The sequence below is a fragment of the Passer montanus genome, unplaced genomic scaffold, assembly GCF_014805655.1.
Source record: "Passer montanus isolate IOZ18808 unplaced genomic scaffold, ASM1480565v1 scaffold8, whole genome shotgun sequence".
NCBI lineage: Eukaryota > Metazoa > Chordata > Aves > Passeriformes > Passeridae > Passer > Passer montanus.
Window position 1 is genome coordinate 3,351,192 of NW_024373256.1, and position 19,447 is coordinate 3,370,638.

The following is a 19,447-nucleotide window of genomic DNA, read 5'->3' on the forward strand; positions in this document are numbered from 1 at the left end:
GGCAGGGAGGAACCCAAGGGTGATCCTGCTGTGAACCCCCTCTCACCACCCCACGCAGAGGTAAGGCAGCCAGGGCAGTGGGTGTCTGTGGCCAGTGATGGGAAGCAGAGGAGAGGAGCAGGCAGGTGACATTTACCTTTCTGTGGGCACCTGGTGTGTGTCCAGGGCTGGTGCTGCCCATCACACAGCAGAGTTTAATTTCTCAATGGGAGGGCAGGGAGATGATGCTGCACAGTCCCATTTAACCTGCTAGTGACCTATCTTAAGTCATTGTGGCTGAAAATAGACCGTGTTCCCTCCAGGGCACGGCTAATGGTGCTGGGAAAGCTGGGATCTCTCTTTGAAGGCTGATTTAATTGCTGCTGGCAGGCACTTGGTGCAGGTGATGTGGGGACCAGCGCCGGTGCCATCCCACAATAACCTCCCCCACCGAGCTCCTGTAGCTCTCCTGGCTCTGGAAGTGAAGGGTAACGAGCTCTTTTCTCTTTTCTAATGAAGGCACGGACAGTGCGTGGGTGGTGCCTGGTTAAATATGCGGGCAGGACTCAGGGGAGGGGGCTCACTTGTTTGTATCGTCTTCTGCAATGAGTTTGGGTGATTAAAAAAAAAAAAATTCAAAAATGGGGTGGGTTAAATTTCTCTGCTTAGGAAGGAGGGGGAGCATCTGTACTAAAACTGTGCATCCAGTGCCAGGAGCAGAGTCAGCTTTAGGGCCCCTGTGCTGGACACCAGTGGCTAAAGAATCTTCAACATGATGAAGGAGGAACCAGAGCAAAGGCATTTTCATGCTGTCCTAGAAAATCAGGAGGAAGGAGAGACTGCAATCTAGCAGCCAGGTTCTGCATTCCTGGGGATTCTGCTAATCAGTTTGAGAGTTAAAATTATTATTTTTTCAATTTCCATACGACATTTTAGTAAATGTGGAGCTGAAGTCTCCACCATGTCACTCCTTGCTGTTTGAGGAGAGCTGTGTGGTTGAGTAGTGAGAGCCTGGAGGTTTCAGTGGACCCCTGTTGGGGTGTCAGGTTTAATTATGCCAGTGGAAAAGGAGAGACATCCGACGTGGTGGGGATTTCAGGCTAGGGGCATGTGGGAGAAGCTTCTGCTGTAGCAGCTGGCGGTGACCCAGGAGCACTGACACTGGTTGGAGTGTCAGGATTAACGTGGGACCAGATCGCTGCTTCCCAGACCCCACAGTGTTTCAGGCTGAGTGGACTGGCTGCACATCATGCCAAGAATCCCACTGGGATGGTTTCCATCTTGACCCCTCCAGTGTGAGGAATGGCCACCTTCACTTTGCTAGAGTGATTCCTGTCCTCACCTGGGTGGCTTCTTGCTGTCCCCATGGGGATGCTGTTAATGGGGAGCTGGTGGGTGACCTTTTGGGGGATCTTCAGAGTGTCCTGTTGGTGCCCTTTTCCTGAAACATTGGCATAACTTGGATTGCCATTGTTTTGCTGTATGGTGGAAACTAAGTCTCCAGGACATTGGGGCAGAACCAGGCATGAACACCAGTCCCTTGAGCCTCATTTTCTCTCTCTGGGCCATCTCCAGGCTGTTGGGGCTGTTCCAGCTCCTGGGTGAGGAGGTGAGCGGCAGGGCTCGGCCTGATGTTATTTATTTCCATGGAAGCAGGGAATCCTCCCATGCCCTGTGCTCACACTCTGCCCTTCAGTGTCCTGTAGCTGTGGGGGGCTGGTGATTCACCACGAGGGTGACAGGGCAGGAAAATCATGGCATAGCATCGGCACGGGGGGAATGGCTGGTCGGAAACCTGGCGCGAGCGCGCAGCGTTCCTGTGCTGACGCAGCTGCGAGCGATAGTAAATATTGAGCAAGAGCCACTTAAAAATAAAGCAGCCTGGACACAGATTCCCACGTGGAATAAAATAAAATTAAAAGAAACAATAGAGAGCTGTGCTGAGCTGGAGGGAGAATTCGCCTTGGCTTTTAAGGTAGTGATTTTTGCAGCTGAAGGAAAGCGGCGCGGCGCTGTTCAAGCCAGCAAAGTCTGGGAGTGTGGACCCCCCGTTGGAGGATGCTGTCTCTGAGCTCACCAGGGCCCTTAGAAGATTAAATGGGGAGTTAAATTGCCCTGGCTGTTCTGGATCCCGGGGATGGGATCGAAGGCTTTCAGGGGATGCAGAGAATTGAGGCTGTAAATTAGGGCTTTGAAGCTACTGCCAGTCCCGTGGCATGGGGTGTAAATACGGCTTTGGGGCGGTTTTTGGCATGGAGAATGGTGGGTTGTGACAGCAGCTTGTGGCTGCTGGGGACAGGGATAGGGACCAGCCACCGCTGGAGTTCAGGCACATCTGATCTGGGAGCTTTGGTTTCAGCCCGGCATGTTCAGGGGCTCGTATCTCTGGTGTCTCGTGCATGGCACAGAGTCAAAGCGGCTCCGGTGCCTCGGGTGTCACTGGAGCTGCCCCGGCAGGGAGGGGAGGAGGTGGCAAAGATTTACACTGTCAGCACTCCGGCTCGCAGCTGTTTGCAGCCATAAATGTGTGCATGAGGAATAGCTGCGGCTGTGCCTCACCGAGCTGCACGGGGCAGGGATGGGGAGGTGTGTGCTGGAGGGGGAGCCCCGAAAATCTTCCCTGGGAATCTGCTGCTTCTGCAGGGAGAGGATAAGGGATGCACCGATGATGGTAAGCACAGGCAGCTGGTGTGGTGTCTGTCCTGCCAGTGGTGGGAAGGTACTCACTGTGCTTGGCCCTTCCCTGCTTTCCTCCCCTCCCTGCCTGCCGGGAGGACGTAAGCGTTTATCCAGCTGTTTGTGGTGTGGACTGTTGTCCCAGTTGGCTGCCTGTGAGGCACTGTGAGCCGGACTGGGGAAGAGGTGATTGTGTTGCTGGCCAAGGGCGGCTGCGGCTCCTGCTCTGTGCTGCGCCCAGCAGCCCGCTGAGAACTGGCTGCAGCCGGGCTGCAAATCTCTCTTGAGTGCCCAGAGTTCAAAACATCCCATGGAAATAAACCCAGATTCTTGCTGCTGTGTTTCCCAGCTCTGCTGGGCTCACATTGGAGGGTCCAAGGGGTCAGGCTTTACAGCTCAGGCTCTTCTGTGGCCATAGCCCCTTGCAGAGCACTGCATGGTGCCAGCTTGAGTCCTGGCAATGTGGCCATCCATCATGGCCCGGGAAGGATGGGGTGAGATTCTGGCGGTTGGAAATATTTCATAAGTGGCAGAAATGTATAACGGGCAGATGGGGCTGGTGGGGGAGACTTACTTAACTTCTCCTGGGGTGCGGGAGGCTGCTGGTCTTCCGGTGCCAGGGCTGTGGCTTCTCAGACAAGGATGGCTTGTGCCCAGGGCTCACCTTCAGGGTGAGCTTTGCAGCCAGCAGTGCATGTGGCCACCTGTTATCCCACACCAGCTAACAGGGTTGTCCAGCTGTGCTGGACTTGATTAAAGGTCTTTTCCAACTGGAAAGATGTCCCAAGGCATGAGCAAAGGCTTTGTGGTTGCTGCTTCTCTCTGGTGTGTTGGTGCTCTTGGTTAGTTTGGAAACATGGAACCAGACTGGGAGAGTGAATTCCCCATTGAATGGTGTCTCCGTGTTGCTCCTGCTTGCTGCCCTTCAACCTTTGTGGGTGTCCAAGTTGTCCCCTCTGTAGCATGTTGGCAGCTAGTGTGGAGGGCAGCATGGGGATGCTGAAGGTGCCAGCCAGTCACCTACAGCTGAGGAGGGGTGGAGCAGCTTTCCCAGTGCTGGCACACACCCGTGTCACCTCAGGCGTGTCGCCTGGCTCATTGGCCAGAGCTGTGTCCATGGGGGAGATATGTTCAGTTCCAGCATGTTGCCTTCAGCATGCCCTCCTCCTGTCTGGCTCTTTCACAGCCCAGGCTTGACTGACTCGTCCAGCTGTGACTGAATTTTAGGCTTGAAGTGTGAGGGGCCAAGTTGGAGAAAGCCCCACAGGTTTAAAACTCCTGGTGACCAGTGGCAGCCCCCTGTGCTGCAGGCATGGCCGCCTGCTTCCCCCAGCTCTGCCTGGCGGTGCTTTCTGTCAGCTCCCTCCTCACTGGGACCTTTGGTAACCCCAAGCGGGTTGAGCACGTGGGGTCTGTTTCCCTCCCACTTCCCCCAGCGTGACCTCCGGCCTCCAGACGTTTGGCGTGCGGTTTGTGCGGTCGCTGGTATCTCACCTCCCCATCGGTCACATCCCCTCCCGGCGCTGAGTCACCCCAGGCCGTACCTCTTCCCCCGAACCCGTGCCGTTTTGGAGAGTTGAGCAAAGATGAAGAAGATGTTTTCAAGTGGGCTGACACATCTGCACCCGCCAAGTTCCTCTAATAACAGCCCTTAGTGATTTATGTCTCAATTGTGCAAAACAGATATGTTTTATAATCTTGGAGCTGGGAAGGAGGAGGACAGGTGTGCTCATCCACTGCAGCAACTGGAGCATCACAGGGGTTGCATTTTGGCTGCTGGCTATAGGGATAAAGTGGTTTGAGGGACCATCTTTGTGCCCTGAACCCTTTTACCCTCAGAGCTGGTCTGCTTTGGATCATGTGTGTCCCTGCTGGCATGACATGAGTTTTGGTGGTGCCTTTCCCAGGTGGTCGGAGGCCGAGCTAATGGGCACACGCATGTGTTTGGCATGGTGCAGCTTGGCAGGAAAGGGGGGGCACAGCCAGTCTGGGCTTGGCAGTGTTGCCAACTCGCACCTCCCTGCCTGTGCTGTGGTGCCAGACCGCCTCTGGGCGAGCAATCGGCTGGAGGAGCGTGGCTCAGCCTGCTGAGACCTGTCGGCGTGTCCCTGGGCAAAGCGGATCTTGTGCTGGTTCAGCAAACACTCTGGCCCCAGGCAGATGGAGATGGTTGTGGTTTCCCCTTTTCCCCTCCCTTTCTCCTGGCAGATGCCCATGGTTGGGGTGAGCTGTGCATTGCTCACTGCGGTAGAATTTCTCCCCTTGGCATTGCTTTCTGGCACGGAGATCCAAGGAGGCAGCGACTCACCCGCGGCCGCCTCCTGTGAGTGCAGCTCCTCAGAGCACAGAGGAGCAGCTTCACCTGCAGGTCCTGCCCAGGGCACTGGGGCAGCAGGTTTTGGGGCTCCCTGTGAGTCGTACGCCAGCAGCCTGTCAGTGTGGCTGCTGGAGGGCTGTACGGAGGAAGGGATGTTCTGGCAGTGCCTCGAGGTTGGATTTGCATTGGGCTCATCCCCAGGAAAGCTGTGGTTCGGATTCCTCCTCCCTACTCCAGCTCTGGTTCCTGGCAGGGAAGAAGCCAGGTAAATACAGCCTGTGCAGCTTCTTCAGGCACTTTGCAAGGGGAAAAACAGTGTTGCTGGTAGACCTGAGGCTGGAGTTTGAGTGGTTCTCTGGTTTTGCTGCTGGTCAGCTGCATGATGCACCAAGTCATTACACCTGCCTGTGCCTCAGTTTCTCCTACACCTGCAGAGCTTTGGAATGTGCTTTGAGCTCCTGTGCTGGGCTTATGCCTGTCCAAGGAACAGCAGCTGTGGGCTTCTGGAAGTTACTGGGAAGAGCTGCCAGGTGTGAGGTGGCTTTGGCAGTTGGCTGGTGGCATCTGCTCAGTTCTGCTGCTGTTTCCCAGCTGAAATGGTGACACTGCCCTGCAAGGTTCCCAACCTGTCCATGTGAACCTGTCCCCAGCTTAGACACTGCATTCCTCCTGGTCCTGCAGCCCTGAGCTGAGGCTGGGTCATGTGCAGGATGTGGTGTCCATGTGAACCTGTCCCCAGCTTAGACACTTTGCATTCCTCCTCCTGGTTCTGCAGCCCTGAGCTGAGGCTGGGTCACTAGCAGGATGTGATGATGCTGACTGGGGAGGAAGCCCCAGAACATTTGGGGCTGGGACTGAACATGGCCAGGATGTGATGCCGAAAGCAGGGAGATGCCCTCATAGGACCAGAGATGTAACTGGTACCAAAATGCCTCTTTGGGTATCAGTAACTTAAGCTGTGTGCTGGTGTCCCCATGCCTGATAGCAGTTCTGGAGCGTGTCCCTTCCCTGGAGCCCTGCAGGTGGCTTCATGTCCTTGCAGCACATGCAAGTGGGGACATGCCATGGGCATCTGTGCACAGTGGTGTCTGCAGCATGGGATGTGTCTCGCTGTGCACCCCGTGCCGGTGTTTCTGCCTGCTGGAGCAGCTGCAGCAGGGATTGACTCTGGCTGGGAGAAGGGGCTCACGTGGGAATGTCTGTGGCTGGTGTGGCATGGAGTGCTCCAGAGGCTGTGCCACGCTGCAGGCATGTGCTCTGCCAGATGGGACTGGTGTTCCCTTGGAAATGTGTCACTCCTGCTCCGGATGCTGGCTTGTTGCCAGCCTAATCCTGCTGAGTGACATGGCCGAGGCATACATGGCGTGGAGTGGAGCTGCTCACAGCTAAGCTAAGCTGGGTTCTACCCAGCTCTCTCCAGCTCTGGAATAAGAAAAGATGTTTGGGAATGCTTCAGTGTGGAGGTTTTGGGGTTACCAAGTAGAGGCTTGGATATTGTGTGCACGCTTAGCGCCTTTGCAGCGCCGTGCTGAGGGTTAAACAGCAGGTTTTACCTGCTGGGAAGGGGCTCTGTGTGGAAGAGCACGGGCACAGCAGCTCCCTGGTCCCGCTGCTGGAGGGCTGGCGTGTGCGGGTGACGCCGCTGGGATCTGTCGGGTGATGGATGCGGGCCAGGAGCTGTGCGGAGCACGGCGTCGGTGAGGCACATATGCCGGGATGCAAACATGTACGCGAAAGAGATCCTGGCTGTCTAAATAATGTGAAATATTGACTAGCTCTCGCAGATGGTGCTCCACGTGCAGCTTCGGGGACTGAACTTCCCCGTCTCCCCTTGGGTTTTGGTGTGATGTTGTTTTGGTTGCTGGACTCTTGACAAACTTGTTGCCTGGTTGCTTTCAGTAGGATCGTGGAATCTGGGGGAAGTTGGTTGCTAATGTGGGCTGAGGGTAAGAGCAGGGTTGCAGAGGGCTTGACTGGCTCCTTCAGATTCTCCTGATGGCTTTAACTCAGTTTTTAAATTATGGCATGGACTGGGATGCTGATTCTGGTGGAGGGTTGGGTTTGTAGTGTTGCACGAGTGTCGTTTGGTGGCAGTGTTGGAGAGGAATTGCTGCCTGTAGCCTCCAGTGTGTGTTATTACCACTGTTATGGTGATTGTATTCACTGAGGAAATGCTGATGAGGACGATTTGCATGAGGGTGTTGCTGGGCACCAGTGTCCAGGACATCCAGACCACTGGCAGCAGGGTTATGAGGATATGCTGCTTTCATATCAGCTCCTGGATGGTTGTCACACTTTCTCTGTTTTGCCTTCCTCTGGGATAAGATGCTGAGCTTGGATACGTGAAACTATGCTTTTTGTGAGCTGCTCTGGAGGATGCTCTTGTGTTTTGCCAAAGCCTGTACCCAGTACTGGGCACCTGCAGTGGGAGTGAGCTGTGTTGGCAAAGCTGTGCTGGCAAGAAGGTCTTATCATGGCTCTGGAAGCATGCTGGGGAGTGCCCTCACCCACAGGTGTCTGTACTTGTGATAAAACACCTTATCAGCCAGGTGGTTTGGTCACGGAGCCCTCAGGTGTCAGGCTCTGCTCAGGAAGCAGCGTGCTCCATTTGCTGCAGAGTTGGAGCCCCGGGTTGAGCTGGGGGACCTGCAATGGGTGGTCAGTACCTGAAGTGGGGTCCCCGAGCTGGGGTCCCTGCCCTGGGCTGTGCGTGCCGTGTGTCACCGCCTGTGTCCCCGCCGCCACCGCCGCTCCTGGCGTGTGAGGGACCGACAGCCACAACAGTCTGTGCTCCTGCGGGGCTCGTTCCAAGGCAGCGTGCTGCTTGGGATAAAACATGTTTCCCTCTTCTGTTTCCCGTTTTCTGCAGGCTTTTCCCATCTGCCTAACGGTCTCTACCCATCGTACATTCCCCTGAGCCACCTCGAACCTCCCAGTGCTGGCAGTCCGCTCCTGGCCCAGCTGGGGCAGCACAGCCTCTTTGAGTCACAGAAAGGTGAGTCTGGGACCCTGTGTGCCCTTCCTGTCAGTCAGCCCAGGGTGCTTACCCTGTCCTTTGGGCTTGTTTGGCTGCTGGAGCTGCTGGATGCTGGAGTGTTGGGGGTGAAGAGCAGGAGCCACCTTGGGTGATCAGCTGGGATGTTTCCTGGGCTGAGCAGTACCAAGTTTTGAATGTGGCTGTCCTGTAGGAAAGCTGGCTTGGAGCCCCAGTGTGCATGAGACAGGGCTGTCTTGCATCTCACATGGAGGAACATTCTTTGACCTGGGCATTTTTGTTTAAGACATCCTTGAAATCCATTCTTTCCTGGTTTGCCACCTCTTGTCTGTCTCTGTGTAGGACTGAAGGGGTTGAAAGCCTGTGATAATTTTGGTTGCTTTTACTCTGCAGATGGATTCTACCTGTCCAGCCACGCAGGCCAGGCCGCTTTGCACCCGCAGCCTCCCCTCTCAAGGACCGTGGGCAGCCACACGTCGAGCACTTTGCTCCGGGAAAAGGACCTTGGGCAGCTGCACAAGAGCTCGAAAGAAGGCCTGAAAGACCCCGGTGGGAAGGAGCGGGCATGCCGGAGCGATCTGCCCCTGCCCTTTGCCAAGAAGGAGAGCAAGCCGAAGGAGGAGCCCCGGCCCCGCAGTGTGGTCGACCTCACACAGGACACCAAGCCCGACAGCGAGCGGAAGGTGAGCGTGGTGGAGAAGGCGGTGAAGGTCGGCGAGCGTCTCTCGCCGTTCCTGGCTGAGCACATGCCAAATCGGGGCGCAGGCAGTGGGGAGCCCAAGTCCAAGAACCCGCTGCAGAGCTCTTCCCTCAGCAACTGCAACGGCGGCGGGGACCCCATGCTGAAGGTCCTGGGTGCCGAGCAGGACCGCTGTGCCAAGGATCCCGCTCGGCACGATGAGAACATGAGGCCTTCTGCGCACGCCCACGCGGAGCGGCTGAAGCGGGGGGAGCCCCTCCTGCCCTCTGTGGGCGCTTTGCACATCTCCTGTAGCTGTCCATCCCCACACCCCTCGCAGACGGGGAAGATGACGCCAGCCACAACATTCCCTCCGCAGCCCGTCCATTCCAGCATGTACACCATCTTCCCACCGGCCAAGGAGCTGGGGAGGGAGCACAAAGTAATCGCCCCCACCTTCGTGCCTTCGGTCGAAGCCTACGACGAGAGGAGCGGGCCCATCCAAATCGCCTCCCAGGCCCGTGACAACAAGGGGAAGGACAAGGACCTTGGCAAGGTGGGGGTGCTGCAGTCACCCACGGAGCGGTGCCTTGCAGACACCTCCCGCACACTCTTGTCCCAGGACTTTTCTTGTCACAGTGATGCCAAAAGGATGGAGGTTCTGAGAGAGAAGGGTTCGGTGATCAGGACAAACTCCATGGCACTGAAGAGACAGGTCACTTCAGAGCCCTTCCTCAACCGGCCGGGGCTGGGCTCTCCGGAGAGCAGGGAGTTCCTGGCCTCCAAGGATTTGCTGAAGCCGAGTCCGGAGGCAGAGCATCGCCCCTGCGAGCGGGACCGCTTCCAGCGATCCAGCTCCAAAGAAGCAGCAAAGGTCTATGGCACTTTGGACTCTTCCCGGCAGCACCTGGACCACGGTCAGCTGAAACCGCCCGAGCAGAAGTGGAAGCCCTTTGAGATGGGCAACTTTGCCACCACGCAGATGGCGGTGCTGGCCGCGCAGCACAACCACGTCAGCCGGGTGGAGGAGGAAGCCAAGAAGGTCTACCTTGACCCCAGCGGTTTGCCGCGCTCCTCGGTGGTGGGCTCGCGGGGGGCCGCGGACGTCCTGCACCCCGCCTCGCACGGCGAAGGCTCGGCCATGCAGAGCCTCATCAAGTACAGCGGCAGCTTTGCCAAGGAGACGGCGTCCCGGCAGAGCTGCGGCAAGAAGAGCCCCTTCGGGGGTTTGGGCAACGTGAAGTTGGACTCTGCGCAGTTGGGAGCCTCCAAGGTGCAGCAGCTGCTGCTGCAGCAGCCTGCCAAGCAGCTAAAGAGGGACCCTGAGAGACCTGAGAGTGCCAAATCCTTCGGCCGTGAGAGCATCGGCTCCCAGGGCGAGGTGGAGGTGAGGCACTTGCCTGTAGGCATTGCTGTGGCTGTGGCCCGGCAGAAGGACAACAGCAGCAGCAGCAGCAGCAGCAGCAGCAAACTGGGGCCCAGCTTGGCAGACCGGGATCGTTCGCTGTCTCTCAGCAGCATCAAAGGTAGGTTCCCTAGGGATTGTCTCAGGGCTTCCCTGGAGGATCTGTTCCCTGGGAAGAGCAGCCACCCAGTGCAGGCTGCGTGCCATGAACTGAGTTTGGCATCTTCAGCTGCGTTTCCCTCCCTTGCCAGCCAAGGACATGTTGTAAACCACAGTGGGAAGCAAGACCCCCTGTGCAAGAGGCACTCAGTCCCCTGTCCCCACTTCCATCCCCTCTGGCCACGTCTGAGGACAATCCTACTCCATGAGTTTATCCATTAGCAAAGGGAGTGACAGAGAAACCTCTCGAACCGCCTTTATGCTGGTGTTGTAATCTCATGATTTTGATTTAAGCCGTGGTGCTGGCAGGAGGGGGATGGCACCGGAGAGATTTTGCTCTCTGCTTGACTTGTATAGCAAAATAACACCCGGGGGCTGCCTGGCACGGGGCTCTGGTGTGCCAAGGAGCCATGCCAAAGCGAGTGGCTGGCGAGCAATGGTCGGCTTTCCAGTTTTAGCCCTTGCCTTCCCCATTTTTCTCCCTTTGCCCCCCTCTCCCAAACTTCAGTGGCAAGAAGCAGTTTCCCTCAGGCAGCAGCCCTTCTCCCCATTCCCATCGCCTCCCAGTGCCCTCCCCACAGCCGGGAGCCGGCCGAGAACCTCGTGGGCAGCACAGGGAGCTGTTTGTTCAGCCGTTCAATCGTCCCAGACGCTCCCAGCTTGCGTTAAATGTAATTTACTGAGCCGAACTAAAAGGCTGCAAACAAGGGTTGAATTCTGGCAGGCCTCTGGGCTCGTTGCTAAGTGATGCAGTTGGCTTTCAGACAGAAAACAAGACTGCTTTTCTCCTCCTCTCGCCCCCCAAATGCTGCCCCCCCTTTGTGTGCCAGGAGATATTCGTCTAATAACATTAGCTTGCTTGCGCTGAGTGGACGGTGCTTGAATGTTTAGACCTTTTAAGAAGGAGAAAGCAGGCTTTAGTTGGCTAATCTGTAGTATTTGGCAAGTAAAATGCAAGTATTTAGTACTGGGCATTGGTTGTCAAGGGAACGGACCTAAGCCTTTCCTCCATGCATAACTGATTGAATTTTTCTATGCAGTCCGTGCGTCATGTTCATATATATAGACAGAATGATCATTCACTGTCTGGACAATCATCGTTCTGTCCAGAAAAGGGACTGTCCTGTTGGTGGGATGGAGGATGGGCGGGAATTAGAGGTCCTTCGGTGTTTGTGTTTGGATGGGGGGTGGAAAAAAGATGATAAACTCGTCTAGAAATAATGGAGCACAAGGAGTGTAGATGGGAGAGGGAGGAGCGATGATAAAATAACAAAATAACGCATTTCTAATGAAAGGCTGGGGGAGGGGGTCTACTCACCTTCTGCCGAGGAAGGAAGGGAGGCTGTGAGCTCTCCAAGGAGCTGACACCATATTGCTGACACCAAAGAGACAGCTGGGCATTGATTAGGGGAAAGAAATAGGAAAAGGGGCTCCAAAGGGGAAAAACCTGTGGAAAGGGAATGCTGGCAGAGAGGCAGTGGAAGGTGTTTGGGCTCCAGAGGGATTTGTGAGCTCCCGTGCAGTGGAGGTTGGGGAGTAAAAGTGAGCAACAGAGGCTGTGTGGGGCATCATTCAGTGAGGCCAGGAGGGGCTGGTTGGGGTTGGCTGGGCTGCACGTGGTGTCCTGGCAGGCTGTGAGGGAGATGTGGTGACCCTGGAGAGTCCTTTGGGAGGGAGAGCTGTGTGCCAGGTTTTAAAGCATCTTTGTTTTCTGCCTGGAGCCTGTGGAAGGAGCCTTGGGGAAAGGAGCTGGGAGAGATGTTGTCTTTTTCCTGGATTCCTTCTGACAGTAAAAGCTGAGGGAATTGGAGACTTGACAGCAAAAAACCCATGGGCTGTCCAGGTTTGTGGAAATACACACTAGAGCTCTCCTTGAAAAGACTGCCTGTCAGCAGAATAGACTTGATGTTCCGAGATGTTTTCCCATGTGCCAAACCATATCCAGACAGGAGAGTGAGGACCCTGGGAAGGGCTGCTGGGGTGCAGTCCTGCGAGGCTGAGGGCTCTCTGCAAACAGGGCTGGGATTGAGGAGTGGATTGTATCAGCATAGTGCAGAGAGGGACAATGCAGAATTGTGTGAAAAATGAGCCTGCAAGAAAGAAGCTAAGGAAGAAAGTAGAAAAAAGCAAGCTTAAAATCAGGCAGCTGGAGAGAAGATCTTGGATAAAGGGAAGGATGGCCCCAATACCTGGTGCTGGCAGAGCCAAGTGAGGCCCTGCTGCTTGCTCCTGTGGAGGTGCCTCCTAACCTCTCGCAGATGCAGCTGCTGCCATGCCAGGCTGTATTTGCAAGAGCTGTGCTGATTGTGGACAAGTGGTTTCTCCAGCCAAACATCCAGCCCCCCTTTTTTGGATTCCTGCCCTCATCTGCCATATGTGTCCCTGCCTCATCAGACCATTTCTTGTTGCATGTCTCGAGGGGGATGCAGATTCCTGCTGATGGTTGAATTGTGGAGTGGAGCGCAATTTTGTGAGGGTCTGTATTGTTGGTTCTGCCTGTTGCAGAGGGACAGGGATTCAGAGCATACTCAGTGCTCCCAGACTAATTTACAAGATCAGAAAGTGCTTCAGAAAGTACAGAGATAAAATTCTTCCCCTCTCTGAAGGACTATGCTAAGCTTAGTAGGTCCCCTGCTAAGCAGGACTATGTGGTTTCATGCAGATTTTAGCTGCATCTTGACTCTTGCTGGGATGGGAAATCTGCCACTGTCCTCCAGCACAGTGGTACTTTGGTCCTGTTGCTCCCAGGCTGGTGGCTGTGCTGTCCTGGGAGACCATCCTGGCATGGCAACTCGTCCCTTGATGTCTTGGAGACATAAACCTCAAAACATATGCACTTGAGTGCTACCAGGAGAATATTATTTTAGTGAGAATATCTTGATCACACAGAGAGTGTGTGGTCTTGCCTGGTCTTTCAGGATTTAAACCTGGAACATCCTTGGGGACACTGGTGTTTGGGTGTAGTGGCTCTCAGGTACTCTGCTCCATGGCCAGAGGAGAAGGGACAGCTTTCTTCAGGCCATTTCTCCTGTCTGATGGTGCTGGGCTGTCTCTTAGGGCACGGACGCTCCGAAGATGACTGTGGGGACGAGAGGAGCCGCCACCGGGACAGCCACCTCCTGGCAGGGCGCTTGGAGCGGGATCAGGAGAAGCTGCTCAGGTGAGGGCTGGAAGGAGGTGAGATCTTTTGCCATGGTGTCACAAGCTGAGCTCAGGGACAACCAGTCCCCAGAGAGGAGACAGGATTGCATCCATCCTGGAGTAGGTACCAAACTTGCTGGTGTGGAGAGGGATGCTGAGTGGGGTACACGGGGCTATAAGCAGATCCTAAGTCCTCAGCAGAGCAATCCTAATAGACAGCTACCAATCCATGTCTGCTCCAAAGGGCTGGAGAGATGGAGTGTTTTATTCTAGACGTGACACCTCCGTCACAGCTCCCCTTGAGTGGCTGACCCTGGTTTGCAAACACTGGTTCTGCAGGCTGGTCCATACTCCTGGGCTCCTCCACCACTTGGACCCTGTCTCACTGTCTCTCTCTTGCTTCCTCCATCCCCAGAGAAAGCAAGGAGCTGGCAGATTTTGCCCGAATACACCCCTCCAGCTGCGCCACCAACGGTTTGAACTCCAACCTGATGGTGACAGGAGGCCCAGCCCTGGCGGGCTCCGGGCGCTGGTCTGCAGACCCCGCTTCGCACTTGGCAGCCCACCCCTGGCTCCCCAGGACAGGGAGCCCCTCCATGTGGCTGGCTGGCCATCCCTACGGTGAGTGCCTGGGAGGGAGCAGTGTCCAGAGGGTGTTCACTAATGAAATCCAGGGAAAAGTGTTGCTACAGCCCAGTGAGGCTGTTTGATGAGCTCAGGAAAAGGAGAAGAAGGCGTTTCGGAGCAGGTGATGACTTCTCGTGTAGGAGCTGTTTGCATCTCTTGAGTTGTGACCTTTTTTCTTCCAGGACTTGGTCACCCTTCCCTGCACCAGGGCATGACTCCAGGCTTCCCCCCTGCCATGGGGGGAGCTCTCCCCTCCGCCTACCAGTTTGCCAGAGACCCACAGTCAGGGCAGCTTGTTGTGATCCCCAGTGAGCACTTGCCACACTTTGGTAAGGATCTGAGCTTGTACCTGAGGACCATTCTTTGACAGCTGTGGGGAAAACAGACTTTGGAGAGGGCCAAAGAGGAGCACACCTACCTGTGGGGATAGCAGCCTCAGCTGTAGGGTGGGTGTCAGTGGGCCTCTCATTAGGTGTATTTTGGAGATGGAAACACTTAATCTTTAGCAGTGGCTCTTCATCCCCTGCAGGACCTTGCAGAGTTTAAGTCCTTGGTGAGGAGAGTCTATTCATAGGCTCGGGCATGGAAATCAAACCAAGGGCTGGAGAGCAAAGCAAGTCCAATGGCCCTAGGGCACAGGGGTGGTGGGACTGGGGCTGCAGAGGGGAGCACAGCACGCTTTCCCCTCTGATTTCTGGTTGTATTTCTGCAAAGCCCAGTGCTTGGCATCCCCAGCGCTCTGAGACTGTAGAGACCATTGCCCTGAGCGATCCTGAATCCTTTATCCATCCTTGCCTTGCTGCCTCCCTGACTGCATCTCTGCCCATTCCACAGCAGAGCTGATGGACCGGGCACCCCCGCTGTGGCCTGCTATGTACCCCCCAACCAGGAGCTCCCTCCAGCACGCTCACCAGCTCCAGCTGCTCTCCCACCAGCAGCTGCTGCGGCAGCATGAGCTGTACATCCTGCAGCAGCAAGCAGCCCACGCCATGGAGCTGCAGAGGAGTGCCCAGCTCGTGGTATGTTTCCAAGACCTTCTTGCTTGGCCATGAAACGAGCCTGAAGTTGGAGTGTCTGGGGAGAAAATGCAGCTGGGCCTGTGTGGCAAGTGTGTCTCAGGGGTATGGATGCATTGACTGATTCTGCCCTGGTCTCTGGGATATGAAGCATTTGGTGTATCCTGCAGTTAGAGTGGGTTTTGGGGGGGTTTGGTGTAGAGCCTTTGAGCAGTGCTGTCAGAAGAGCTCCTCAGCAGCAGCAGTGCAACCTGGATTCCTTCCCATGGGATGGCTCTGGATAGTTGAGTGGTTCTATCCCTGGTCACTTCCAAACAAACTTCCTGAGCAGCTCAGAGAAGCAGCTGCAGGACTTGCAGCAGTCACACTGGCTCCTGGAGAGAGATCCCATTCATGAAAAGGTTTTGAAAGTCATGAGCTTTCATTTGGGTGTTTTACACCCATTCATTTTTATAGTGGTCCTCTGGTTTTCAGGCTGCATTCTACATGTGGGCTGGAGGCTTGGAAATACAAATGGTTTGCTTTGGATGCAGATGAAAGCTGAGACATCCTTCTCGTGATTCCTGGAGCTGGGAATTTGTAATGAAGCTTTTGTACATCAGTGTCACCCTCAGACAGATTGGTCTTCAAATGGTCTTGCACTGGGGCACGCGTGTTTGATTCCACTGCATATTTGATAAGACTTTGTTTTGGTCTTTCTTGGTGGTTGGTCAGTGCCACTTTCCAGATGTTGTGCTGAGTTTTGCTCTGTTCTTGTCACAGGAGAGGTTGAAGGCAAACGAGCAGCGTGTGGATATGGAAGAGAAGGTGACAAAACGGAGCCTGGACAGTGCCAAATCCGGCCTTTCCTCCTCTGCCCCGGGACTGGTGCACCGAAAACCACCCGTGCTGTCTCCCAGTGCCTCCACGTCCTACAGCAAGGCTGTGAGTCCACCTCCCCTCTCTCCCAGGGCCTCACCCGTGTCTGTGCTCAAAGCTGAGGTGATCCAAAAGATGGAGGAGCCACCTTCGCAGCCAGCCTACTCCTACCCTGCCACCCCCAGCTCCCATCCTTCCAGCCCACCCCCTGCCTCTCCACCCCCTGCCCCTGCCATCCCTCCAAAGGAAGAGGCACCTGAGACCGTGGAGAAGAAAGACCTGGAGCTGGAAAAAGAGGCTGCTGGTCCATATCAGGCCTTGTTCCCAGGTAAGAGAGCCCTGCTTTGGCAGAGTCCCGTTGTGTTTGTGCCTGCCTCCCTTTTTCTCCTCGGCTCTTTCCTGCTTCTGTCCCTTCCCCTAGGGAAAGCCACATAGCTCCTCTAAAAGGCAGGGCAGAGGGAAGGAGAAGGGCTGGTGTGATGGGCTGAGATTGATGCCTGAGTGCCTGGGGCTGTAGGCTCTCTTCCCATGGGCTGAGCCTGGGCTGGTTCTTCCGGGGCTGGAGTCCCAGTGGGAGAGGATGCAGGAGGCAGATCTCTCTCCAGTTGCATGAAAGTGCTGGAAAGGTGCAGAAGGGATCTCTGGGGTGCTGTCTGTGGCAGCTTGGTCAGGAGAGAGATGCCCAAAGCAGCTATTTCTTGAGAACAGGAAGAGACCAGAGATGATGGAAGCAAAGGGAACCAGCTCTATGCCTTAGTGAGAGAGAAGGTGCTTTGGAGACCCAGCCATTACACAGTCTGTCCTTTTTGATATCTTGCAGAGATTCCCCCTGGATACCCATTCCAGTCCCTGCCTCCCTCCTTTGGAAGACACTATCCCTACCTCCTCCAGCCCCCCGCAGCATCTGATGCGGATGGCCTGGCTCCTGACATCCCGCTGCCTGCTGAAGGCTCTGAGCACATGGACCTTTCCTCAGAGGTCAAGCCCATCCACCTGTCTCCGTCCAAAATCCTAGAGCCCATCCAAGCAGCAGCAGAAGAGGAATCCTTGGAAGAGAGGGTGAAATCAGAGGTGCAGATGGAGGAAAGCCAAGAAAGCATCTGTGAGCAGGACATGGGGACTCTGAACATCACCACCTCCGCTGCCGTCCCAGTGCAGAACGTGGACAATTGCAATCTCCTGTTGCACCAGGGCGAAGCCCTGGGTGCTATGGAGCAGGACCAGGAAGACCTTCAGAGCTGCCCACCTCCTTACCAGGTCGTGGCCTGTCCTGCAGAAGCAGAGGCCGAGGCAGAGAGCGGGAGTGCAGCAGAAGCCTGCTCCATGCACATGGACTACGACGGTTTGCTCGTGCATGCCGAGAGCGAGCCCCCAGAGATGGACTTGACGCCCCAGCGGGAGGAGGCCTCTGTGGCCATGGAGCTGCAGAGTGCTGATGTGCCCCGGGCGAGGGAGTTTCCCAGCCTGCCTCCTGAGGAGGGGGAGCAGGGCCCGGAGATCCCTTCCTACACAGAAGAGGCAATCACTTGCCAAATCCCAGATCTGGACATCAAGCCGGGTGACCCACTGGCTGGGATGAATGCTTTGGTGGCTGCTACAGAAATGCCTCAGGCTTGTTCCTTGTTGACTACCACCACTGTCACTCCACCCCAGATGAAGGTGGAGGTGTTAACTGACCAGACCCTGGAGCACTCCTTCCTGCAAGGGATCACTTTGCTGAGTGAAATTGCAGAGATGGAGCTGGAGAAACGGAAGCAAGAAATGCAAAGTAAGTTGTGAGTGGGGAGTCTGGTCAACTCTGAACCATGCCGGGTCTCCCATCTTATGGTCCCTGTGCTCTCCATGTGGGCAGAGGAGCGGAGTCACAGGTGGGATCTCTCACAGCCTCAGCCAGGCAGCAAGGAGAGCATTGCTCTGAGTTGCAGGAGTACTGGTACTTCAGATGGGATTGGAGCAGAGCTTTTGTTGCAGCAGGCTGAGCTACGTGTGGCTTTTGTACTGCTCTCCCTTCCAAAGGCCCTCGCCATGTCTAGACAGTTTGTGGTATGTGTAGCGGAAACGGAGCCTCAGTTGCTGAGAGCTGCCAGGGTAACACCCTTCTGGCAGGCACTGAGTCCACAGTCTGTTGGGGTTTGGCACCAGAGGTCCCAGTAGCTCCAGATGACGCTTTCCAAGAGCTTGGCAGGTCCTGAAAAGAATCTCACCTTCCAGTAACTTCCTGAGGTGAGAATTGATGGGAACTGCCAGTTACACCATGGCTGAGTACAACAGGAGATCTCAAGTGAGGGCCAAGGGTGGCTGGGGGGCTCCTTGAGCAACCATAGTCAAGAAAGGACCATCAGCCCCTCCTTGTGCCTGTTGGAGAAGCAGCCTTGGAATGTGATCTTCTGTAGCTTTTTTTCCTGCCTTTCTCAGCAGGTCCAGAGAGTTTCCCTGTCCGGCCAACGCTGGAGAGTTTGCTGGCTGCCAGCACCCACATGCTCATGGAAGTGCTTTCCACCCCCTTCATGGAAAGTCTGAAAACCATCCGGCTGCCTCGAGAGCTGAATCCCAACAAAAAGTACAGCTGGATGCAGAAGAAAGATGAACCAGTAAGTAGCTCTTAGTGTGGCTGAGCCTGGAAAGCCCCAGTGCATCCACTCACACAACTCACTGCTCCAGCCCCAGTCTGGGGGCTCAGGCTGGCTCGTGCTGCCCCTCTGCATTCACAGAATGAGCTGGCTGTTCCCTCATGTCACATTCCTGGCTGCACAGGAGTCGGTGGGCTGCAGTTTAGGTTCTTCCCTCGTTTGTTAGTCAAGGTTCAGCAGGACTCTTGTCAGCCCTAGAAGTGGTGTTTTAATGTGAAACCAGAGGAACATGTGTGCTACTGTTTTGGCCAGAGGATAAATAAAAATAGTGGCAGGAGAGTTTTCTCCTTGTTTATTTTTAATTTGCTGACCCTTCCCTGTGGAAGAGGCTGATAAATTATTTTGTACAGGGCAAGTAAGAAAGGATATATTGTGATCTGTCTTTTTAAACAAGATAAAAGAGCATCTTGTCCTGCAGCTTCTCTTCCAGGGTTGCAGTCCCTCTGAGCTGATGCCATCCTGTGCATAAGCCACAAAACATCTTTGCTTTGCTGGTTTTCTTGGGTACCACTCTGAGGCTGTGCTGATGGGCAAGGGGTCTGTGCTCCTCTCTCAGCACAAAGGGCTTTCTGCCAGGCTGCACACCTTGGCCATTAGCAGGGCACCCAGTGTGCACCCCCTGGGCATGTCCTGACACTCTGTTGCCTCCCCACCCCAGATGTACTCCATCAAATCAGCCATTGAGAACATGGATGCGATGGAGCTGGACTACAGGATGAGGCTGGCCGAGCTGCAGCGGCGCTACAAGGAGAAGCAGCGCGAGCTGGTGAAGCTGCAGCGCCGCAGGGACTCCGAGTAAGTCACAGGCTGCTCACCCAAAGACTTGGTTTTTTCCAGCTGGGCACTGCCTCTTGGCCCGGGAGAGAAAACTGCCCTCCATCCCTCCCTGCCTCCTCTCCTCTCCTCCTGGTACATCCCGGCAGAGCTTTGCACAGCACACTCCTAGGCTATGTGACACGACAACC

At 55.4% G+C, this 19,447-nt stretch overlaps 1 protein-coding gene across 5 annotated transcripts in view; it reads left to right on the top strand.

Annotated features, from left to right (window-relative positions):
• The window catches only part of TNRC18 (trinucleotide repeat containing 18), a 56,021-nt gene that overhangs the window by 9,454 nt on the left and 27,120 nt on the right, over positions 1–19,447 (top strand). For 3 of the 5 annotated variants that reach the window (XM_039732621.1, XM_039732624.1, XM_039732619.1), the window contains exons 2-11: positions 7,842–7,967; positions 8,361–10,172; positions 13,268–13,370; positions 13,767–13,972; positions 14,161–14,307; positions 14,813–14,997; positions 15,757–16,180; positions 16,673–17,620; positions 18,268–18,443; positions 19,141–19,277. In XM_039732621.1, the coding sequence (XP_039588555.1) occupies positions 7,842–7,967; positions 8,361–10,172; positions 13,268–13,370; positions 13,767–13,972; positions 14,161–14,307; positions 14,813–14,997; positions 15,757–16,180; positions 16,673–17,620; positions 18,268–18,443; positions 19,141–19,277 (4,264 nt within the window). The remainder of the gene's footprint in view (positions 1–7,841; positions 7,968–8,360; positions 10,173–13,267; positions 13,371–13,766; positions 13,973–14,160; positions 14,308–14,812; positions 14,998–15,756; positions 16,181–16,672; positions 17,621–18,267; positions 18,444–19,140; positions 19,278–19,447) is intronic. The other 2 variants (XM_039732623.1, XM_039732620.1) reach the window with 2 other exon arrangements.